This window comes from Ascaphus truei, chromosome 6, assembly GCF_040206685.1.
Source record: "Ascaphus truei isolate aAscTru1 chromosome 6, aAscTru1.hap1, whole genome shotgun sequence".
NCBI classification, from domain to species: domain Eukaryota; kingdom Metazoa; phylum Chordata; class Amphibia; order Anura; family Ascaphidae; genus Ascaphus; species Ascaphus truei.
The window spans coordinates 121,664,684-121,689,332 of record NC_134488.1 but is presented as its reverse complement, the minus strand read 5'-3'; the positions used below and the strand labels follow the sequence as shown (position 1 = coordinate 121,689,332).

The 24,649-nt window shown below is 47.0% G+C and overlaps 3 protein-coding genes across 3 annotated transcripts in view; all 3 read right to left on the bottom strand.

The window, feature by feature from the left end:
• LOC142497806 (IgGFc-binding protein-like) overlaps positions 1 to 22,813 on the bottom strand; it is a 33,587-nt gene extending 10,774 nt beyond the window's left edge. Inside the window, exons 1-6 of the mRNA XM_075606155.1 lie at positions 22,760 to 22,813; positions 20,647 to 21,870; positions 18,913 to 19,262; positions 17,013 to 17,282; positions 9,167 to 9,470; positions 6,713 to 7,311 (exon numbers count right to left, since the gene is read on the bottom strand). Coding sequence (XP_075462270.1) covers positions 6,713 to 7,311; positions 9,167 to 9,470; positions 17,013 to 17,282; positions 18,913 to 19,262; positions 20,647 to 21,870; positions 22,760 to 22,811 — 2,799 coding nt within the window. The 5' untranslated portion in view covers positions 22,812 to 22,813. The remainder of the gene's footprint in view (positions 1 to 6,712; positions 7,312 to 9,166; positions 9,471 to 17,012; positions 17,283 to 18,912; positions 19,263 to 20,646; positions 21,871 to 22,759) is intronic.
• LOC142497805 (IgGFc-binding protein-like) overlaps positions 1 to 24,649 on the bottom strand; it is a 362,065-nt gene that overhangs the window by 322,651 nt on the left and 14,765 nt on the right. The window lies entirely within an intron of this gene.
• Positions 1 to 24,649, bottom strand: part of LOC142497809 (IgGFc-binding protein-like) — a 140,073-nt gene that overhangs the window by 112,027 nt on the left and 3,397 nt on the right. The window lies entirely within an intron of this gene.

Here is a 24,649-nt window from a genome sequence, read left to right as displayed (position 1 = left end):
CTTATTTTCATATTTGGAAAATACAGCATGATAAATAACAATATATCTTACAATTTGTACTGATAACCATAACACATATGGTAGCTTTACCTGTAAGAAAGAGGATTCAAAAGGTGGATACGGGGGAAATAGGAGAGGAAGAGAGAGTGAAAAAGGCAGCAATTGGTGAATAATGAATTTTATATTTAGATAGGAGTATATATGAGTATACAGTAGAAGCTGGTTCCCAAAAAGTAGAATTGTATCTGGCCTCCCTTAAATCCGTTCAAAATTCTTCCAACGTCCTGAACTCTCTCTGCTGGCTTACTTTTAATTTCCGTGTAAGACACACACTTCTCCAACTTTCTTTTAAAGCTCTACACTCCTCTGCACCTCCATATATAATAATAATAGCATGTTCTTGTATAGCGCTGCTAGTTGTACGCAGCGCTATACAGAGACATTTTGCAGGCACAGGTCCCTGCCCTGTGGAGCTTACACTCTATGTTTTTGGTGCCTGAGGCACGGGGAGATAAAGTGACTTGCCCAAGGTCACAAGGAGCCGACACCGGGAATTGAAACAGGCTCCCCTGCTTCAAACTCTCAGTGCCAGTCAGTGTCGTTACTAACTGAGCCACTACCTCATATATCTCAACTCTGATCTCTCGTTACACCCCAACTCACCTCTTATCTTATACTATATAAGTGAAAGCACTGTATGTTTGCCTGCCTGCCTGGATGTCCGGTGTCCCTAGGGGAAATCTCATTGGTCCCTTGGCCCGCCCGCCCCCGCACACCTCTCAACACCTCTCATTGGCCTGAGGCGGAGTGACGGGCCAAAGGACACACAGGGACACACACACACACAGGGACACACACACACACACACACACACACAGTGACACACACACACACACGCACACACGCACACAGGGACACAGGGACACACACACACAGTGACAGACACACACACAATGACAGACACACACACAGTGACACACACACACAGTGACACACACACACACTGTTACCATACATTAGCGGGGCTCACTCCTCTCCCCGTGTCTCCCGCGCTTTCACCCCGACCCCCCCCTCCCCCGGCGCAGCTACATTCAGCGGGACACACACACACTATTATTACCCCTTCAGCGCCCCCCCACCCAGTGTCAGCGGCCGTGCGAGACCCCCCCTCTATATCTCCCACCTCTCCCCCCCCCCACACATATACATGCCCCCCCCTCCCCGGCGCTACAACTCACCCCTTCCCCAGCGGGGGAACAGCCAGTGGCCAGGCAGGCTGCCTCGCGGCGCCGAGTACCCAAGATGGCGGCGCCCGGGACACAGCAGGGGAGCGGCCACAACACGCTGCCTCCCGCCTCAGATCCACGTGGGACCTGCCGGATGGGTGAGTGAGCGGCCTTCACCTCCCCTCCACCCCCCCTTCACTCCCCCTTCACCTCCCCTCCACCCCCCCTCCCCTCCAGTGTCAGTGTCTCCCCGATACCCCCCCCGGCGCCGCTACAGTCAGCGGGGGAGCGAGCGAGCGCCCGGGACACAGCGGGGGAGCGGCCACAACACGCTGCCTCCCGCCTCACATCCACGTGGGACCTGCCGGACGGGTGAGTGAGCGGCCTTCACCTCCCCTCACCCCCCATCACCTCCCCTCACCCCCTTTCACCTCCCCTCACTCCACTTCTCCATTTACCTCCCCCCCCTCCACCCCCCCTTCACCACCTCCCCTCCACCACCCCCTTCACCACCACCCCCTTCACCTCCCCTCCACCCCCCCCTTCACCTCCCTTCCACCCCCCCTTCACCTCCCTTCCACCCCCCCCTTCCCCCCCTTCACCTCCCCTCCACCCCCCCCCCTCCACCCGCCCACCTTCACCTCCCCTCCACCCCCCCTTCACCTCCCCTCCACCCCCCCACCTTCACCTCCCCTCCACCCCCCCTTCACCTTCCCACCGCCCCCCCCCCCTTCCCACCGCCTCCCCCCCCTTCCCACCGCCTCCCACCGCCTCCCCACCGCCCCCCCCCTTCCCACCACCTCCCCCCTTCCCCCCCTTCCCACCGCCTCCCCCCCCCTTCCCACCGCCTCCCCCCCCCTTCCCACCACCTCCCACCCCCTTCCCACCGCCTCCCCCCCCCCTTCCCACCGCCTCCCCCCCTTCCCACCGCCTCCCCCCCCTTCCCACCGCCTCCCCCCTTCCCACTGCCTCCCCCCCTTCCCACTGTCTCCCACCCCCCCTTCCCACCGCCTCCCACCCCCCCTTCCCACCGCCTCCCACCCCCCCTTCCCACCGCCTCCCCCCACCCTTCCCACCGCCTCCCTCCCCCCTTCCCACCGCCTCCCACCCCCCTTCCCACCGCCTCCCACCCCCGCCTTCCCACCTCCTCCCACCCCCCGCCTTCCCACCGCCTCCCACCCCCCGCCTTCCCTCCGCCTCCCCCTTCCCACCTCCTCCCCCTTCCCACCACCTCACCCCTACCCCCCCTTCCCACCACCCCCCCCCCTTTCCACCACCTCCCCCCCTTCCCACCACCTCCCCCCCCTTCCCACCACCTCCCCCCCTTCCCACCAACTCCACCCTCCCCCCCTTCCCACCACCTCCCCCCCTTCCCACCACCTCCCCCCTCCTCCCCCTTCCCACCACCTTCCCCCTCCTCCCCCTTCCCACCACCTTCCCCCTCCTCCCCCTTCCCACCACATCCCCCCTTCTCTCCCTTTCCACCACCTTCCCCCTCCTCCTCCTCCTTCCCACCACCTCCCCCCTTCCCACCACCTCCCCCCTTCTCCCCCTTCCCACCACCTCCCCCCTTCTCCCCCTTTCCACCACCTCCCCCCTCCTCCCCCTTCCCACCACTTCTCCCCTCCCGCTCCCCTTCCCCCCCCCGCTCCCCTTCCCCCCCTCTGCTCCCCTTCACCCCCCCTCTGCTCCCCTTTCCACCCCCCCCTCCGCTCCTCTTCCCCCCCCCCTCCACCTCTTTTTCCCCTTTCCCCTCCCACCCCCTCCCACACTTCCACCCCCTCCTCTAACCCTTCCCCCCCCTCCTCTAACCCTTCCCCCCCCTCCTCTAACCCTTCCCCCCCTCCTCTAACCCTTCCCCCCCTCCTCTAACCCTTCCCCCCCCCTCCTCTAACCCTTCCCCCCCCCTCCTCTAACCCTTCCCCCCCCTCCTCTAACCCTTCCCCCCCCCTCCTCTAACCCTTCCCCCCCCTCCTCTAACCCTTCCCCCCCCTCCTCTAACCCTCCCCCCCCCCTCCTCTAACCCTTCCCCCCCCCCTCCTCTAACCCTTCCCCCCCTCCTCTAACCCTTCCCCCCCTCCTCTAACCCTTCCCCCCCCTCCTCTAACCCTTCCCCCCCCCCTCCTCTAACCCTTCCCCCCCCTCCTCTAACCCTTCCCCCCTCCTCTAACCCTTCCCCCCTCCTCTAACCCTTCCCCCCTCCTCCACCCCTTGCCCCCCTCCTCCCCTTCCCGCCGCCCTTCGCCTTCATGCCCGCCTTACCGCCTCCCCACCCCCGCCTCTGCCTTTCACCCGCCCTTACTCCGGCCGCCTCTGCCTTTCACCCACCGCCTCACAGCCGCTGCACGCACTCAACAGACACCCGCCACACTCGACACATACCTGCCGCCACACACACCTGCTGCCTCCCGCCCCTACGCACCGACATCACTGACCCACCACCTCACACCCTAGCAGGACCCCCACTCACAGACAGCACTCACAACCCACGCGCCAGCCGCCGCCTCACACCCTTGCAGGACCCCCACTCACAGACAGCACTCACAACCCACGCGCCACCCACCGCCTCACACCCTAGCAGGACCCCCACTCACAGACAGCACTCACAACCCACGCACCACCCGCCACCTCACACCCTAGCAGGACCCCCACTCGCACACAGCACTCACAACCCACGTGCCACCCGCCGCCTCACACCCTAGCAGGACACACGACTCAGATTTTTACATCACTTATGGCACCAAAATATACATTGTACTGTGGTGTGGTTACAATAAACCATTTTTATACAACATCGTATTACATTTTCTTCCATCTTTCTTTTCAATATTATTATCCAACCTTTACAACAAACAGTCACCTATTGTTCCACGATTTATAAATAATACTACCTATTACGCATTTACATCCCGGGCAACGCCGGGTCTCTCAGCTAGTGTTCAATATAAGGTTATTTAATCTTCGCAAATCTTACCTTTTCAGCCCTCTCCTGTCTTATACATTTCTCATTAATCTCTCCCTACCTGTGGAACACCACTCAATATTCGTCAAGCACCTTCACTTCCCACATTCAAAGCCCCGCGGAAAAGTCACCTCTTAAAAACCTGTTGTATCCATAGTAGGAAGGTGCAAACAGTGCACTGCTTGTGGGATGTAGGGAAAGGAACACGACGGTGGCTGGATCACAATTGAATAAAAATAGCTTCTTTATTCAGGATCTTGACAAAAAAAACAATGATCCCATGGCGCTGTGACTCTGACGCGTTTCGGGCTCCCTGTCCTTTGTCAAAGAGTAGGACTAATTGCTAAGTGTGAGTAATTTTATTTATACTGTCTGAATGTTACTATAGTACTTTACTACGTTCTAGTCTCGCCCCAGGGGAGTGTTTTCTGCTTATGAAGCTATAATCTGGGGTCCAACTGTTTATTTATTTTGGAACAGTCATGTCAGCCCGGGTGTTGGTTTCTTATTTTTCCTCCCCGTAATTGCAGCTTTACCTGACTAGTCTCACAAGCAAGTCTTTATTGGATAAACTACCTGCAATTCATGTGGACTTGATGTTACGTTTGGATATATTACATAAGCATATTATGGCTTCTCATGCACTTTTCTGAGCACAGATACAGAGCTTGTCTCTAATGTTGCTATACCTCTTAAAAAAAGCAGCTCATTACATTGTGGCCGCCTCTACTATAATAAACTCCAGGTGCCCTTGACCTCCCTGACTGCACTTTGAATAATGCACTTTTACTCCTACTGTGTCTGTAATCCTCCCAACATATCACTTAGATTGTAAGCTCTTTGGGGCAGAATCAACGTTTGCCTTATGTTGTCATGTACCTGTTGCACTTACCCCACCTTGTTTGTACTTTATTTCCTTTGTACTGTAATTTTGTAAAGTGCGGCGTACACTGTTGGTGCTATATCGTTAACATTATACACACATCTAATGAATTTTAATGGTGTGGCCCTGTGCTGTAACTATCCCATCTAGTAGGCAGAGCCTGTGTATGTTACACAGAATGACTTATTGGGAGAAAATGCCTGCAGTGCGAGTAAAAAAAACAAAGAACACAGCGCACAACGCTCATAGTGCATTAAATGATATCTTTAGTAACCAAAATAAGGAGGTAAGTATTGTGCGTACATTTATATAAAATAAACAAGCATTTCAGGGTTAATGTTACCCAAACACCAACGGACGCCTGTGATAGTCTCGTGGCTCTCTCCTTCTCACTCCAACAACCTCGGTGTAGGGCCTGGATAATCTCCACTCCAATCGCCGGTATTTCAGCCTCTCGCCTTGGGGTAAGGCTAGTGCAGTCTCAGCAGTCCAGAATGACCTCCGCTTGTGTGCGCAATGCCCGTCACTGAATAGGTCTCGTTTGCAACGGAGCAGCGAAGCACACGCTGTTTGGCGTCCTGGTCGAGCACTTCCGGGTCTGTGACGTCATATAACCGCGAGAGTTCGTCGCAAGTTTACAGAACACCGGACCGGTTCTCTGGGAGTGCTGGGTAATAGAGGGTTCACAAAGTTCTTAGTCCAACGCGTTTCGAAACCGCATGGGTCTCTTCCCTGATGAAGAGACCCATGCGGTTTCGAAACGCGTTGGACTAAGAACTTTGCGAACCCTCTATTACCCAGCACTACCAGAGAACCGGTCCGGTGTTCTGTAGACTTGCGACGAACTCTCGCGGTTATATGACGTCACAGACCCGGAAGTGCTCGACCAGGACGCCAAACAGCGTGTGCTTCGCTGCTCCGTTGCAAACGAGACCTATGCAGTGACGGGCATTGCGCACACAAGCGGAGGTCATTCTGGACTGCTGAGACTGCACTAGCCTTACCCCAAGGCGAGAGGCTGAAATACCGGCGATTGGAGTGGAGATTATCCAGGCCCTACACCGAGGTTGTTGGAGTGAGAAGGAGAGAGCCACGAGACTATCACGGGCGTCCTTTGGTGTTTGGGTAACATTAACCCTGAAATGCTTGTTTATTTTATATAAATGTACGCACATTACTTACCTCCTTATTTTGGTTACTAAAGATATCATTTAATGCACTATGAGCGTTGTGCGCTGTGTTCTTTGTTTTTTTGTGTGCTTATAGGGGGGACCAGAGCCTTCCCTGGTGTCACAGCTGCAGACGCTCCATATACTTAAATTTTACACAAGGTCACCTATTCCATTATATCACATTCATCACGTCACTTATTTACTGTTGTTGCGCACTTTTACTTTGTTCACCTTTTTCAGTGCGAGTAAAAGCCTCAAACTCCAAGCACACGACAAGTGCATTGAAAACAATTCATATGTAAGTTGTGACAATACATGTTCATACATGTTAAAGGTCATATTGGATTACAACACAACAAACTATTGCAACAACAATGTGAAGTTTTTTAGTGACAAAGCTGAAGTTATGGCAGCCTCTCACAGATTACCTGGAGATGTGTTTCATATCGCCTTATAGAGCAATGCTTACCATGACTTGGTTGGGGTATTGCCTGCTGATCTGAATCTCTGTGCCATAAACGGTGACATAAACAGATGTGGTGTAAGAGACTGTGAGGTCGCCTCGGTTCCGGTTTGAGACATTGACATGGAAATCAGTTAACCCGCGCTTATGGTCACAGAGAGCTGAAAGCTGGTACCGGCAGGTCCCCTGGAAGTCATACCGGACCCCATCGAAGGTGAGATAGTGAGGGTCACCAGAGGCAGAGCAGGTGCCAAAAGTGGTTGGGTAACAGTCTCGTAGACCATTTTTCAGAGTGCATGCCTCCCCTACTCTGCATGGACTCTCTTTGCACTCCACCCTGCGGCTTTGCCCATTACAGACACACCTCTGCCTACACACAGTATCTCCCCAGAATGTCTCATTGGGGGCATAGGAGCGTCCTTCAAAAAAGCAACCACAGCTTTCTCTGGGCAGACACTTTCCTCCAACCAAAACAAAGCCTGGATTACACTGGCAGGTCTCTACACATGGATCAGGGCAATTGGATGATGCTTCCGGATCCTGGCAAGTGGCTGGACAGGCCCTCCCACAGGACTTGTATGTGCTGTTTGTGGGACATTCCAGGGCTGAAAAAACAAAACATTATAGTAATGATTACTTTTGCAACCCTGAGGAAGGAAGCACGACTTCCGAAACACGTAGGGTGGTCCTGCGTGACACTCTACATCTGACCAATTTTATATCCATGCTGGAAGATCACTGTTGCAGCCTGACATCTAGATTAGCAGCGAATCTGCTACTATCAACCGCACCATTCGGCGGAGCCTGGGCCAGACGAATCTGCGGCCACAATCTCACAGCTGCCACTGCACATGCGCAGATTGTACCGGAGACGGAGGTGAAAGCCACAGACTGGAGAGGTCTGCACACCGCACGCACGGGAGGGCTCCACGCCCAGGAGCAGACGCCAAAGCCAGCAGCTGATCATCCATAAGAGGGGATATTCTTTGATATATCCACCGCCTGATACCTCCTTACCTTCGGTAAGCAGGCACTTTCACCAGAGTATGAGTGTCCAGTTGGGACCTTTTTTATATGTATTTTATCCATGATGTGTCTTAATTAAATGTTTTTGTATTACTAATTGTCACCTGTTGTTCTCAGCATTTGTCTTATGTGTAAGTGTCTGTTATATGTTGGCCTGTTGTCCTTTTTCAGTATTATGCTATGATTTTTTATTATCTTTTCATGTACAATATCTTCACGTAGAGCTCCTCATTGGACGGGCCACACCACTGATACTGGTTGTATAATATTATTATTTATTTATTCTAGCCTACAGTTTGTTACTAGTGCAGAGCGCCAAAGATATAACCTCTTTTGTCTATCACCAGCAGCAACGTTTCTATTAACTTGCAGAAGTACCGTATGTAGCTCCAATTAAGGGACCTATATTTCAGTTGCAGAATCATTTTAGTTGTTCCTCTATCTCAGGGTACCAAACCCAAGGTTGTCTGTCTTACTATGTCAAGAGTGGCTAACTCCAGTCCTCGAGGGCCACCAACCGCTCAGGTTTTCAGGATTTCCCTGCTTCAGTTTTAGAATGAGCCACTGATTTAGCCACCTGTGCTGAAGCAGGGATTTCCTGAACACCTGACATGTTGGCAGCTCTTGAGGACTGGAGTTGGCTACCCCTGCTCTTCCTTAATTACAATCACGCTTCCTCTGAGCACTAGAGGTCACATGAAGAAGCCTCACCAGTTAAATGCCGGGAAATAAAAAAATACAGAACCTTTAAAAAGGTTGGTTATTCTGCGGCACCTCCGCGTACCTATCCTGTCAACAACAAAAAGTATGAATGTGGTAGGATTCATTTAAACATTCTCTGATGGATTCTATCATGTATATAACATTATAACTGTTTGTGGTCATTTCACTGCATGATGCCGCTTATTATAAAAATGAAAATATAAATGATGCTCCTTCATACTATAGGGTTACCAGACATCCCGTATCTATGGGATGGTCCCTTATTTCATGGACTTGTCCCGGAAATGTCTGTCGGGACGCATAATTGTCCTGTATTTTAGCGCCTTGACATGTAATGCCTGAACTTAAAATGACTGGAATGAAATCAGTCACAAAAATGTAATAGATTTCTTCTTGACTGTAATAGTTAAATGTTCCCATGCACATTATGCACCATGAAGAGAGTCATATAGAGCTAATTCCAGTGCACTGGATAGAGCCAGGTACGAGTAATAGGTCGGTGCATAAACTATCCCAGCAATAAAGAAAACAGACTTCTGTCTTTTAATACAGTGGTTCTGAGTTACTGTCCTAAACAAAGGAGAATGTAATTATACACTAGCAGAGAACCGTGATTGTCCTATATCTGCATATGTACATGTTGGGACAAGGATGTTGGTACAAGGACACAATTGTAGGGACACTGGCAATAACACATAAAGTGGTACTTACGACATCCTGCTACATCTCTCCACTGGCTGATATTCACTCCTTGTCTCTGGCAGTCATCAGCATAGGCTTTCAGAGACTGGCACAGAATCGGCTTGTAGCCATCATTCAAACAGACATCGAGCACACAGTTTTCCAAGTACATCTTCGGGTCTATGCGAGAATGACATTCTCTGAAGGGGCCATTGGTGGTTTTTCCTATGAGTCCACAATAGTGATCAGTCTTGTACTGTTGGGCGATGTTAGGCGGGCAGGACAGGCAAGGCCCATAACAATCATCCCAGCAAGAAGAGTTTTCTCCTTCCACCTACAAGAATAACAGAGAAAGTGAACAAAGAGTTATTATAAAACCTGCTATTAGTGGAAACCAGGCGGTATGGACAGAAAGCAAATACACAATAATAATGGTAGGGCACTTCCTGACTTTCAAAAAATGTAAATAGAATATAAGAATAATATTGAATGTTTGTAACATATTGTGCCTTCCCTGGCTCTTACTGGTACAAATCTGGATTGCAGATTCCACCAAGAAAATTTATACTTTTTGCAATATCTATGTTACATGAGAGCAGGCTCTTTATCCATGTATGAACTCTTAGGGCATAATGAATCAAGTGTTTTATATCATGTTTAGCTACAAAAAGTAAATTAAGGAGGATATACAGTATATAATGTAAAGTGTATTATATATGTAGCCTAGTCCCCTGGTTATCATCTTTTCTTTGGCCCTAACTGTATAAGTCCTGTTAGACACAAGCACTGTGGGGGATAAGCTCTCTCATGGAGGACTACTGTAGCTTGTTGTTGCAGCCTGAATACACTATTGCTGTATCTAGGGGCTGGCCTAACAACAACCAGAGAGTGTCATCCCTGGGGAGGATACTGGCTGGGTCACATGCCCATGATATGATGTCTGTCAGTATCGGACCTGCCATGTTATGGGGCAGGGTTACAAGCCCCTCCCCTGGGGAACAAAAGCTGACACTCTCCCAGAAGTCAGGAGCTCTCTTCCCTCCCCCTGTGGAGTGGAAGCACCTACCCTTTATCCCATCAGGGGGTAAAGGAGCTGAGAAGGATCCTGCAGGGCCTCAAGCCCTGTGTGTACTATTTCAGGAAATGTGCCTGTCATGACTACATGTATGCTGCTACTAAAGACCCAATTGAATCTATCTGTTGTGGCTACTTGACTGGGCCACTACCTGATTTTCCAGTGTGGACCATCCTGGCCACACCAGGATCCTCACTGGCTGGAGGTGCTGGACTATAAGGATCATCAATGAGAGCTTGTCCTGATGCCTCCCAATACCATTGTGCAGTTCTCAGGGCCTTCTGTTCTACCAAACAGGTATGCACCATACCAGAATACATCGGTTGCTATATGATCTCACTTAGGATAGGGGAAAAGGTGCTACATATACAATATAATACTGTACAGTATACAGTGTATATCTTATATTTCTGTACTTCTACTATACATGATTGTGACAGGGTGAAGTCAACCCCTATCAGTTATGCCTGGGAAACATATGTCTGAGTGCTTCATCCAGCACTCATAAGGGTTAACTGAGGTGGAAGCTAGCTAATCATGATGTAAGCTGACACCTTAGGGCCAGCAAGATAGATAACGATCTCAGATGAAAGCACATGGATAGATGTGCTGCTAGCCAGAAGGATACAGCACACTACTTACTGCAGCCAAAGTAAGATTTCTTTCATTTGTTTGCATGACTGCTTAAAAAGACTCTTACGGTTTGGGTATGGTTTAGCCAGCCAGCCTGCTAGCTAGGACTGCTGTGTTAGTCAGTTTTCTCCCAACGTGGAGCAGGATTTATTTGCTTAAAGGGACAGTGTACCTGCATGTTATGTTGCTGTGGAGAAATAAAGCCACTGAAAGTTTTCATTTATCCTGAAACTACACGTGTGGACTGTTCCCTGACCTCGGCTACAGGCCGTCCTGCCACAGGTGGTGTCAGAAGTGGGATGTTGGACGGGCCCTGTATCAGACGGGGGAAAAAAAATGGAGACAATTTTTTCTCAGTTCCTTGAGCAACAGCTCCAGCTAGCAGAGAAACAAGCTGAGCAACAGGCCCAGCAATCTGAGCGACAGGCCCAGCAAGATGAGCGACAGGCCCAGCAAGATGAGCGACAGGCCCGGCGAGAGGAAAAGCTACTCCAATTGCTGGCCGAAGGCCCAGCCCCAGGCAGACCAGGGATTCCAAATAACCCACCGGTGATGCTGCATAAAATGAAGCCAAACGAAGACCCAGAGGCATTTCTCCTCACTTTTGAAAGGGTAGCCATAGCCCATGGCTGGACAGTTGATCGCTGGGTAACGACTCTGGCTCCACTCCTCATAAGGGAAGCTCAGGCAGCCTACCAGGCTCTTCCAGCAGACGAGGCCATGGACTATCAGCAACTAAAGGCTGCTATTCTGGATCGCCTAGGCCTCACTCCAGAGACCTACCAACGGCGGTTCCGGACAGTCAAATATACAAACAGAGACAGACCCCGGGCCGTAGCCTACCGCTTAGTAGACTTATGTACCAGGTGGATACAACCGGAAAAACATGACAAGGCAGAGATCCTTGAACAGTTTGTGCTCGAGCAGTTCATACAGGTTCTGCCCCCCTCCTCCTGCTCCTGAGTAAAAAGACACGCTGCAGTTTCCCTGGATTCAGCGGTCCGCTTGGAGGAAAACTTCCTGGGCGACGATACCCAACAGGATAGCTGGGAACGGCCGGTGCAAACACCAGTTGCTTCCGGTGATGCTAGAGGCAGGAGAGCAGACAATCGAGGGGTCTACAACCCGCCAGCTCGGGAGATCCAGTCAACCCGATCGGAAGACCCTTTCCGATCTCGGAGGGTTCCTGGTACAAACTCCCGCAGAGACGCCCATCCTGGGTCCGAGGCAACTGGATCACTCAAGGGAGGCCGCCACCCACAGTATTCCCTGAGAACCTGGACTCCTGTCACCCACCCGGTGGAGAGGATAACCCCACCAACCAAAAGGGAGGACCCCATCCAACAGCGGAGAGGTCCAAACACCGAGCCCCGTCGAGAGCTTCCGCTGACGACCGAGGTTGCGGATTCAGGAGATGATGAGATGGACTGTTCATATGGCAGAACCACTGACACAGCTTGTCTCCGAGGGGACCACAATCCGTGGTTAGTCCCAGCATCTCTGGAGGGGACAAAAGTAAATGCCATGCTGGACTCGGGCTCTGGAAAAACCCTGATCCTAGAGGGCCTAATTCCAAGCAATAGACTATCTTATGACTCTCCTTGGAATATCGAGTGTATCCATGGGGATACAAAGAGATACCCGACGGCGAACGTTCTACTGCGTATCCAGGATCAAGAGGCTAGCCTACTAGTGGGAGTTGCTCCCTGGCTTCCTGCTCCTGTTCTACTTGGCAGAGACTGGCCCTACCTCGAAACATTGTTGGCCCCTACTCCTACGGAGCCTACTTCGCTGGTACCGGAGAAGCCCGGAGACTTGTTCCCTTTTTCCCCAGAGATTTTTCCCCGTAGACACCATGTCCCAAAGACACGTAAACAGAGACGTGCGGAAAAAGAGGACTGGTTAAGAAAGGCTGGGACTCTTGGTAACATTAGTCAGCCCAAAGGACTGCAGGTCATGGCCGGGGATGACCAGGGTGGGGAACAGATAGATACGGGAATTTTGCCAGACCTGGATCTTCCTGACTTCCGTCAGAGGCAGAGGGAGGACCCAGCTCTGGCTAGACAATATGAGAAGGTGGTACAGGTCAACAACAAGATAATGGATGAACAGGGTGTAAAAGTGTTTCCACATTTTTAACTGTTGAATGACATTCTATATCGTGTGAATAAGGTTACACAAACAGGGGAGGTCATTCGACAGATGCTAGTCCCTAAAGGGTTGATTAAAACAGTGTTCACCCTAGCCCATACTCTCCCATGGGGTGGTCATTTGGGCAGAGATAAAACCACGGACCGCATCTCGTCCCGGTTTTACTGGCCAGGCATACATGGTGACATCATGAAACTATGTGAGACATGTCCTGAATGCCAGTTAACTAGCCAAAAAGGACAGAAGCCGGCTCCCTTGGTTCCTCTGCCCTTGGTAGCCGTCCCATTCGAGAGAATTGGGGTAGATCTGGTCGGACCTTTAGAACCCTCTGCGAAGGGACATAAATTTATACTCGTTGTTGTAGATTTGCCACAAGATATCCTGAGGCCTTCCCTCTGAGATCAGCCACTGCTAAACAGGTTGCTCACAGGCTGTTAGAACTGTTCTCTAGGGTAGAACTTCCCCAAGTAATGTTAACTGACCAGGGAACAAATTTCATGGCAAAAGTTAATGCAGGAGGTCCTAAAGTTATTGGAGGTAAAATCCGTCCGGACCTCAGTCTACCATCCTCAGACTGATGGATTGGTAGAGAGGGAGATAATAGACATGTTGGAATTGGGCGTGATCGAGGAGTCCCACAGCGAATTGTGTAGCCCTATCGTGTTGGTCCCTAAACCAGATGGGAAGGTGAGGTTTTGCGTGGATCTGCGAAAGGTAAATGCTGTATCCAGGTTTAATGCATATCCAATGCCTAGGGTGGATGAATTTGCTTGACTCGCTTGGGAAAGCAGAGTATATCTCTACCCTAGATCTCATGAAAGGATATTGGCAGATACCTCTAGCGGAAGAATCCAAATGCAAAACTGCCTTTGCCACCCCTCTCGGGTTATACCAATTCGTCACTATGCCATTTGGATTACATGGGGCTCCAGCCACATTTCAAAGGTTAATGGACAAGGTACTACGACCCCATAGGGCATATGCCGCGGCCTACTTGGATGACATTGTCATCTATAGCAGACACTGGCAGTCTCATATAAAAAGGTTAAGGGCAGTCCTAACGTCCTTAAGAGAAGCAGGGCTCACTGCAAATCCAAAAAAATGTGCCCTGGGTAAATCCACTACAAAGTACTTGGGCTATGCCGTTGGGGGAGGGATAGTAAGGCCACTAGCTAGCAAGGTGGCCGCCATAAAGCAAGTCCCTACCCCACAGACAAAGACACAGGTCCGCTCCCTTTTGGGGTTAGCAGGGTATTACCGGCGGTTTATCCCGAATTTTTCAGAAATATCTGCACCCCTAACAGATCTGACAAAAAGAGTGCCCCGACCCAAGTTAAATGGTCTTGGGAGTGCCAAGACGCCTTTGACATGCTAAAAAAGTGCCTATCAGAGGGCCCCGCTCTTCGGAGCCCAGATTTTAAAGAGCCCTTCATCATTCAGATGGATGCCTCAGAGGTAGGACTGGGAGCAGTGCTGTCTCAGCAATTTGATGGTGTTGAACACCCCATACTGTTCATCAGCCGGAAGCTGTTCCCAAGGGAAGTGAGGTATTCCGTTATTGAGAAGGAGTGCCTCGCTGTAAAATGGGCAATTGAGGCCTTGAGACATTATGTCGCCGGAGTACACTTCACCCTGGTCACTGACCATGCACCCTTGAAGTGGTTAAACACCATGAAGGACACAAATCCAAGGTTGACTAGGTGGTATATGGCCCTCTAACCCTTCTCTTTTGATATTCAGCATAGACCTGGAAAAGACCAGGGAAATGCTGATTTTTTGTCAAGAGAAGGAGTGGAGGGTCGGGCTTCAGCCATGTGGGACACTAGCCAAACACAAACAGGGGAGGTATGTGACAGGGTGAAGTCAACCCCTATCAGTTATGCCTGGGAAACATATGTCTGAGTGCTTCATCCAGCACTCATAAGGGTTAACTCAGGTGGAAGCTAGCTAATCATGATGTAAGCTGACACCTGAGGGCCAGCAAGATAGATAAGGATCTTGTTACCAGCAGTAGCTGCCTGTCTCAGATGAGAGCACATGGATAGATATGCTGCTAGCCAGAAGGATACAGCACACTACTTACTGCAGCCAAAGTAAGATTTCTTTCATTTGTTTGCATGACTGCTTAAAAAGACTCTTACGGTTTGGGTATGGTTTAGCCAGCCAGCCTGCTAGCTAGGACTGCTGTGTTAGTCAGTTTTTTCCCAACGTGGAGCAGGATTTACTTGCTTAAAGGGACAGTATACCCGCATGTTATGTTGCTGTGGAGAAATAAAGCCACTGAATGTTTTCATTTATCCTGAAACTACACGTGTGGACTGTTCCCTGACCTCGGCTACAGGCTGTCCTGCCACAATGATGAAGAACCCTCTGTGGTTCGACTTCTTGTAACTTAAAGTATCAACTATCTTTAGCTACAACAAAAAGTATCACACAACCAACAGTATTCCTTCTCCCTCATTTGAGACTTTAATGCACAAACATAGCAGTGATCCAAAAAAGTATGGAGATAGACTCCATATGGTATGGAGATATCTTTGGAGATAGACTTGTTACATAATCATAACATATGAAGCATGTAGTGAAATGAAGTTTCCCCAGACAGCAGGCACATTATAAAATTCATTGTAATAACAATTCCCATGTGCTAAGAAACGTGGGCCCAGTGTCATTGATGTAACTGGCCCAGTCTTTCCACTTCCATCACAAACCAGATGCAAGTTTGAATGGTCGCGAATGATGGACGGTTCATTTGCTTTCAGGTTCTGGCTGTCAAACATCTAACAGCTGGAGACTAAAAGAAAGTGTTATTGTAAATGAAAAATCATTTACGTATGGATAACATTTTGGATTAGCAGATATTTATACCTATATATGTGTGCTCATTTGCATGTCTGTAAGAAATCCAGTGCAGTGATATTATTATATTGTAATATGTATGAAGAGAAAATGCCAAATTATACAATATATTTGCAATGGTGCTTTCTTTCCATACATATTATATCGAATAGGATATTCTAATATATTAGGTTGGATCTTTCCAGAAGACATGCCACATTAGGTTATTCTCTGTATGGAGGCGTGGGCAGTTTCTTATCATATGACATCAGTTTGTCTGTAGGACCTTATCTGGTAATAAAATTAGATAGCAAGAGCTGGCTAAGGGATATTATCTGGATAAATATCTAGCAGGGGATAGCTAGAAGGAGCACAGAAGGATTACACCAGGAGGAGGACGGAGGGATTACACCAGAAGGATGTGAGAGTGATAACACAGAGATGAATGAGAGAAGCTTCAACATCTTGATACTAAGATCAAATACAAGTGTTCTACTCAGAAACAGAAAACTATGCAACCATTTTTGACAATATCCTAACTTATTTGGAACGTCACCGCCATTTTGTAGTTTTTTTGTATGACTATTTATCGAAGAAAGAGAAATAAGGTGACGACATTTTACAATCTCTGTCTGCTGTGGAAGCATTGTATGTTAAGACATAATAAAGAAAAGGAGGGGTGGAGACCAGACTGAGACATGGGAATGTGCTTACTTGTGATATTTTTATTTGCAGGTATTTATAAAAATCCCATTTAGATCTGTCATTGAAAGCATTAAGAGAGAATCCAGGGAGCGCGACTTAGCATTTTTCTCACTTATTACATTTCTGCTTCCTGTTCATACAGGGCTGCGAATCTCATTAACTTGGGAAGCATTGGATTTTTTTTTACACCCTTTTTTTTTTAGCACTTAGGGCAGAGGTGCTCAACTCCAGTCCTCAGGAGCCCCCCAAAGGTTAGAATATCCCTGCTTCAACACAGGTGGCTCAATCAGTGGCTCAGTCAAAGACTGCACCCTCTTGTTGCAAACACACATGTAGAAGTGTTTTATATATGGTAACCATAGTCCATATAGCACCCTATTTTTAATTTTAATGGACTTCCTATGATGTCTTTATTATGTCATACTCATGATGCGACAGTTCAGTTCTCTGGTTATAGTTACTCTGTTACTGTACCTTCCAGCTCTTCCCAAAGGTGATGGCATCAGGGGCCTGGGAACCAGCAGGAGTTTGGAAATCATCTGCAGAATTTTGGTTGTAGTTCCCACACATGCCACACACACTTCTCGCATAGCGCCTGGTGAGCTCGACACGCACAATGTGGTTCCAGTCATAAGAGACCTGGACATGGTTCCCGAGTTGGATGATTAATGTGCTCCCACTCTGGAAGAGTCTCAGAGTCCCGTTCATGAGAGACACAGGGAGTAGAGATAGAGAGTTGTCCACCTATGGAAGGTTAGAGAGAGAAAAAATAAAATAAACAAGGGGAGATAGAGGAGGGTGACATGTTAAAGGCAGAGGTGTGACAAAGAATAGGGAACGTGGAGAAGAGGGGTTGTGAAGCAGAAAAAAGGGAAAGGGAAAGCTTAGCTAAAAGATGCCATAGTTCCCCCCCCCCAAAAGGGAACACTGCAATCATGTAACACGGGCTCTACATTTGTTTAATCATTGGTTATGTTTAATAGGTATACTATTTAAAAAAACACTTGAAAGTCAAACAATTCATAATTATGTCAGGAATTAATCCACAGTATCCTTATGAACCTTGGGCAAGTCCCCTTGTTTTCCGGTGCCTTTAAAATTAGATTGTAACGTCTTCAAGACACATAGTGACTCATTGTGGCTGCAAAATTCTTTGTACGGTGCTGTGTAATCCATCTGCATCATTATCGTCATTTATATTTGGAGTAAAATCCCACCTCCATTTCAAGGGGCTTCGCAATTCTTTACAGTTACGGTAAATAAATTTAAGTGATATACAATTGTTTTTTTAGACAAGGAAAACATGAAGGAAGAGGTAAGTCTTTCACTGAGCCCGAAACAGCCCAAAACAGTGGTAACGTAAAGCCCTATTCATCATTACAAATCATTACACATGAATATAGCATAGCCTTCGGCCGCTATTCTCTTTTTGGGCCCCTACAGTGTAAGTTCTGGTATGTACAGGCACTGTGAAGGGTTAATTCTCTCATGCAGGCCTAGCTTGTTATTGCAGCCTGGATACACTGGCTGTATGCAGGGTTGGACCTAACAACAACCTGAGAGTGTCATCCTGGGGAGGATACTGGCTGGTCACATGCCATTAATGTGATGCCTGTCAGTATCAGACCTATCCTGTTATGGGGCAGGGTTATAAGCCCATCCCCTGGGTTTAAACTGAGACTCTCCCAGAAGTCAGTGCTCTTCCCTCCCCCTGTGGAGTGGGCACCATCTACCATGTATCCCAGCAGGGGATACAGGAGAGGATAAAGAAGGGGCCTACATGGTCTAAAAGCCTTGAAGGTTTAAAGCTGTGACTTCTGAAGTGTACAATAAAGAATCTTGGAACCATCTATATGTGTGCTCACTGTCTGGGAGGTGCCAGCATGGTCCATCTTGGTCATCTCAGGATCCCTGCTGGCTGGAGGTCTTGTTCAGCAGAGATGAACCACCCTGAAAACCTGTCCTGATATCTCCCCACACCACCGCGGAGTACCCAGAGCCTCCTGTTCCAGCCTCACAGGTATGTACCGCACCGGCAACACCAGGTAGCTGGATGATCTCACATAGGGTGGGGGAATAGGTGCTACATAAAGAAGAAACCTATTAAGATTTCTAAAGGTTTATATAGACAATTACAGTACATGTTGAAGCATTAAAATGTATCAGAACCTACACTTTTCCTGGACCAGTACCTCTAAAAAGTATATTTTAGATTAATATTTTCCAGAGAAAATACAGTATTTCACAACAAAGTATATCATAAAAGTGAAAGGAAATGTAAATAAAGCCATAGAAAACGTGTTCTGAGGACATAAGGAAAGTACATGGAAACGAGGGGTGTAGGGAAAAAAACAACTTGTAGCTCCCTACTCACCCTCACGTAGCCAACCTCTGACTTCTTGACTTCGATTGTGTAGTTGTTTGTCTGGAAGGTGACCTGACCCACATAGGAGACACGCATATTTCCTCGATTATCATTCTTGGCCTGGACTGTAAATTTTGGAAGACCCGCCGCAACGTCTCCACAGATCCTGACAAGTGTGTATGTGCAGGTCCCCATAAAGTCATAATATCGCCCATCAAAGGTTTTGTAATGTGGGTCTCCTGAGGCCCAGCACACATCTACTTGCTGTGGGACGCACTTGGGCTTCCCATTCTCCATTACACATTCTTGCCGTGGTGGGCACATAATAGAGCTGCAGGACGGAGGTGGAAGTTCTGGAGCTGTTGGGGCAATAAAGAAAAGTCAGCAGGAGAGAAGGAAATTAATAATTCCTCACATTGAGAGCTTAAAAATCTACAGAAAATATGTGTTCTCATTAACATCTAATCATTTTAAATGATCTAGCACCAACATCTTCTACAGATTACAATGACCACTGATATACCCATGGGATTCATTTTGTCATGAAATACATTATCGTGAGGATAGACTGAATGAGCCATAAGTTTCTTGTCTCTATTTTTTTATAACATATATTAATAGGCTAGAGAATGCCTAGAAGAAAGCGCAAAGAAATGCCCCCATGGGGAAATATAGTTGGTGATTTTAATGGATAAAATAATTATTAAAATACACTCACACATTACATAAGAGCAATAAACATGTCTGAACCACACTATCACTGGGTCCTCAATCCTATGCCTCCCCTCCAATGCTCCTAATTGCTGCTCCATAACTTGCTGTTACCCTCTCCATGGCGTCCCATGAGCTTGAGGGGATCTCCTGCAGTCAAATGTAGATGTCCCGAGCTTTGCGAGCGATGCGGTGCATGATGATGTCAGGTTGGAGTGTAACCAGCGCAGAGTCCGGTAGCAGGGTGTTTCTCCAGCGCGTTTTGCAAGAACACAGTTAGCTTCTTCAGGGATGTAATGTACATGTTTATTGCTCTTATGCACGATGAGTGTATTTTAATCATTATTTTATTCATTAAAATCACCAAATATTTTTCACCATGGAGGTATTTATTTGCACTTTGTTCTAGGAATTCTTTACTTCATTATTCTTGGGGTCAAGGATTAACCCTATGTAAAGCAGCAGGAGCCTGGTTCAACTATTACTTAAAGTAACTTTTCCTGTTTTCCTCCACCAACTATTTTTCAACATTTGTTTTTCCTACTACTTCCTGTTGTTTTTCTTTATATTATTTGACCTGTATTCCATTTATTAATACTGTATATCTGTTTTATAATTGTTGATACATATCGGTTTCAACGCCATTAACTGTGATTCTAATATTAAAAAGAGATTTCTCTGCACTCACAAAGTGGGTTGATTTCTTTTTAACATACTGTATATTAATAAGGAACAGATTGTACGATTCCCTGTATATGAAAGAGAACAGATGGGTGGGCTATAGGTCCCTTCAAGGGAAGTTTGTTTACTTCTGTGAACAAACAAAATAAATTACAAATATGTTATTTCCCTGGAACTCTCTATTTATAGCTCAGATATTCTGAAATGTGCTCCATTATTATTAATTGGAGAAACGAAACTAAATGAAGCTGATAGGGTGGTCTGTTCTGAACATAAACATGTGCATTGTTTCTTATTTACAGGTGTGAAATACATTAGCAAAGCTCATTCCTTTATCCACACGTACCGTACCTTTGACACAGACAGCTGGGGAGCCATAACTGAAGAGGGCACCGGTTCCCACGCTCTGCAGACCAAATGGTGTAGTGGGGTGTTCTACTTTGTGGGATGTGAAACTGTTTCCATAGAAATATTCATTCCAAACGTACTCTGTTCCCTGGATTTGTCTCCATTTTGGATTTAGCAAAGGTCTTCCATCAAAAGTGATTTCACTGATTGATGAATTCTTGGCTATCATAATGGCATAATTGTTCACATCCCTTTGTCCATAGATATAGTAAGAAGTGCAGTAACTCGCAGTGTCTAGAATATTCATGAGTGATGGATCATATGCAAACCTTCCGGCTCTTCCACCATTGTTCAAAAACGTGACTTGCACAGCAATACTTGCTGTGATGCGCAGGGGCACTTTTGAGATTTCTATCTGTAAAACCTGCCCAGCCACCATGTTCACATGACTGTCAGTGGTGCCTACAGTATAGGTCATCTGTGTTGTGCCTGATGCAACAACAAAGGTAAAATCAACCTTTTCTTGAAAGGACAATGGAGGTACAATAAAGTTGGTTCCCCAGCTAGAGACAGGTAATAGTTGTTCGTAGACATGGCTGCACTGAGTGTTCTTCTGGGAACAAGTGTGGCCGCTCAACACAGCCACTGATTTCTGTGATGTCACTCGAGAGCCTGACAGATCATCTGAGCTTAATATCTGGACTCCTTGGAAGGGTGCTAGATTTACAGACAAAATGCTGTTAGGTTGATACCTTTGGCCATTTAACTGGGCACTTCCTTTCAAAAGAATTTCAACTGATGTGGCTTCTCTAGATGCCACAACTGAGAACACCTTAGAAGATCCAGTTGGTCCCTCTTTAGGTGTCACTAGGTAGTACTCAATGCCCAAACTGGCCACTGGGTACAAAAGTGATGTGTCTGCACTATTTAACCTATGGTTAAATGAGAAGACATTGATGGGTTTGTTGGCTGTGATGAGGACAGTATTCTTAAAAGTCATACTCCCTCTGATTTCCACTGATGCTGGAAGCGGGACAGAGACAGTACTTCCACTATTTAGTGTGAGGTTTCTGTTGTAAGCATCCCCAAACACAATGACAGTGACAGTTGTATTGTCAGAATGGGCAGTCATCCGAAGCTCATATCTCTGCTGGCCACGGTCAGGGAATGCATTCTGCATAAAAGTGGTGATAAATTCTGTTCCCATGGGACTTGCCCATCCGAAGCCTGGAAAAAGAATGTTTGTTAATTGATCAATAGAGGGTATATGAAAGATTGTTTGCCTTCTGTGATCATATTCTGCTTATAACATCCTCACTCAACCTGCATCCATTGAGTACTATTCCCTGAGACTGTTAACTATAGTATTTGAATATATCCCTCTCAGCAGATCCAGCCCAAACCTTACACAATGGCAGGGAAGAGTTAAATTTTCTTGAGGATAATGAAACTACCTGTATCTAATTAGGTTATATAAAGTTTGCCCGACACAAAACCGATGGGATCACCTAGTAGCAGTACTTGCTCTGTCATATATGTATATATATTATGAGAAGCGCAGGCTACATAGTGTGTTAAAGTATAAAAAATATGGATTTTTTATTATTATTACCAATACACTCCATTGATTCTACAATCCGTGGATGGATTTGCAGAATCCAATTTGTGGATTCAGCAATCTGTTGGCATTAAGTAAGAATCCGCCAATAGATTTCTGAATCCGCGGATTGGATTCTATAAATCCATCAACGGATTGTTTCCAATGGCAGCTTTTGATGAATCCGCGTGAATTAAAACCGACTTAATCCGTCCACGGATTTTACACTGTGAAACGGATTTTGGGGGGGGGGGGGAATGTGAGAATATCCGGGAAAACGGAGACACAATTGTATCTTTGGTTTTCTCATCAAACTGATACTTGTCATTATAATGAGATATTATAATCTGGCAGCTCTGGGGAGGCTAACACATCTAAATCAGCATTTCAGCAGCATACAACCTTAGCCGGGAGCAGTGAATGCGCATTGGGACCGTGCTCTTTGAGAGCGTCCTTGTACACGAGGGATTCTGGATGCCGATACTAATAATGTTATGCTTTGTCTTTTGTAGATCTTACCCCCAAATGCTGCAATCCACGCACAGAAATAGACAACTCCATGGGTCCCCATAGCTGGATGGGGGGAAAAAGACAAGAAGGAGTTAATTAAACATGAAGTGCCACAAGACCATTTAGTAAATATGTGTATTTTGTGTATGTGTACTTAATAGTTGGTAACTCTGATACCCTGTATTCATACATACCTACATGATCATCACTTTAATGTTTTTAATTCATTATATAGACTTGTTTGGAGTTTTCCGAACTGCTTTGGCCGATTGGAAGGCTAAAGCCTGTGTTTATTATGTGGGAGAGTAGCATTAGGGCCCCAGGCTTTGAGGCAGCCTCACTGCAACATTTCGTTAATTAATCTAATTAATCTCAGTTGAGCTTTGCATTTAAATATCAAGCATTTCCCAGTCTCTTCTGTTAGCTGCAAAATCAGAATCCACCATCCACCCCATCTCCTTTTTAAATCTCTTCTCTTACATCTGGTGCTATTCTATTTAGCAGCCTGGACAGTTATATTTGTACGCTTTAAAAAAAACAAAAAGCGCACATACGCACATACACACACACGCACACACACGCTCACACACGCTCACATGCACAGACACACATGCTCCCTGTCTCCCTCTTTCTGATTCTTAGCAATCCGGCCGGATTGTATCCAATTTTGGATTGATCAGGTCGGATTTCTCAGTACCCAATCCGCAGATGGATTTTGGTGGGACCCGGATTTGGACTAGTTTGCCCATCTCTACTCAGGAGAATGCAGACATGGGTAGTACAGATGTAGCAAGACTTACTGTCCTCAGCATCGCGGACAAACAAGCAGATGTCCGCTGCGCTGAGAACAGTCTCTGCTGCATAGAGGGAGCTGTGGGCGCTCCATACTTCTGAGTGTGATTGCCCTACAGCGTTAATACTTTGGTGCCGCAACCTCCACGGTTGCGTGACCATACGCGGGAGCGACACCAAAGACTGTATATTTCATTGCTCATATTTGAATAAAAAGTTCCATATAAATGCAAATTTCTATTATTATTTTAGAAATATATAATTATAACAAGTGATCACCAGGGAGGAGACTTCACTTACAAAACCAGTTTGACTTCTATTAGGTGTAACACTCCTGAGTAATTAGATTGAATAAAGAAGACACCTACTGTAGTGACTTAATTAGTTTAAATAAAACTGGCAATGTGTTATCAGTTTCAGAGTAATTATCCTCTGTGGTTGAAGTTTGAGTTAATATCCGAGGCCAGTAGGCGGATAAATAAAAGTAGTGATAGCCAGAAAGAAGACAACTGAAAATAAGCTGAACCACGAACATACTGCGTAGAGAAAATCAATAATATAGTTTGAGAGAGAGAAAGAGAGGGAGAAAGAGAGAGAGAAAGAGCAAAACAGTGAGAGAGAGAGGAGAGAGGAGAGAGGAAAGAGAGAGAGAGAGACATAATTAATTAATAAAGTAATTTGTGATCTGGCTATAAAACGGCATATTTGTGAATAACTAGGATGTTGGTGCAATTTGTAGTTTCCTAGCCACTGAGAGTCAGAAGGTTATGTCCCTGGCTCTCAATCCATGATATTAATGGTCTTTTTAGTAATAAGATAGATGTATACATTCCCTTTCCATTTCTGTGCTACCATATAGACTAGACAGCTAGGAATGTGCTAGAGGAGATCGCTGACTCAGGAGAATGCCGGCATTGGAACTATTTTATGTTTATACTACAAAAGCGAGGCAATAGTCAGCACTCCCACTCAGACAGATACATACGGATGCAGGGCGCATGTAAAATACTACACCCCTCACTTTGAGACATCATTTCCCATCGTGACATTATATTTGCTTTCGTATTACACTTGCTTTAATCCTGGTTTACCTATAGTGCTATTAAA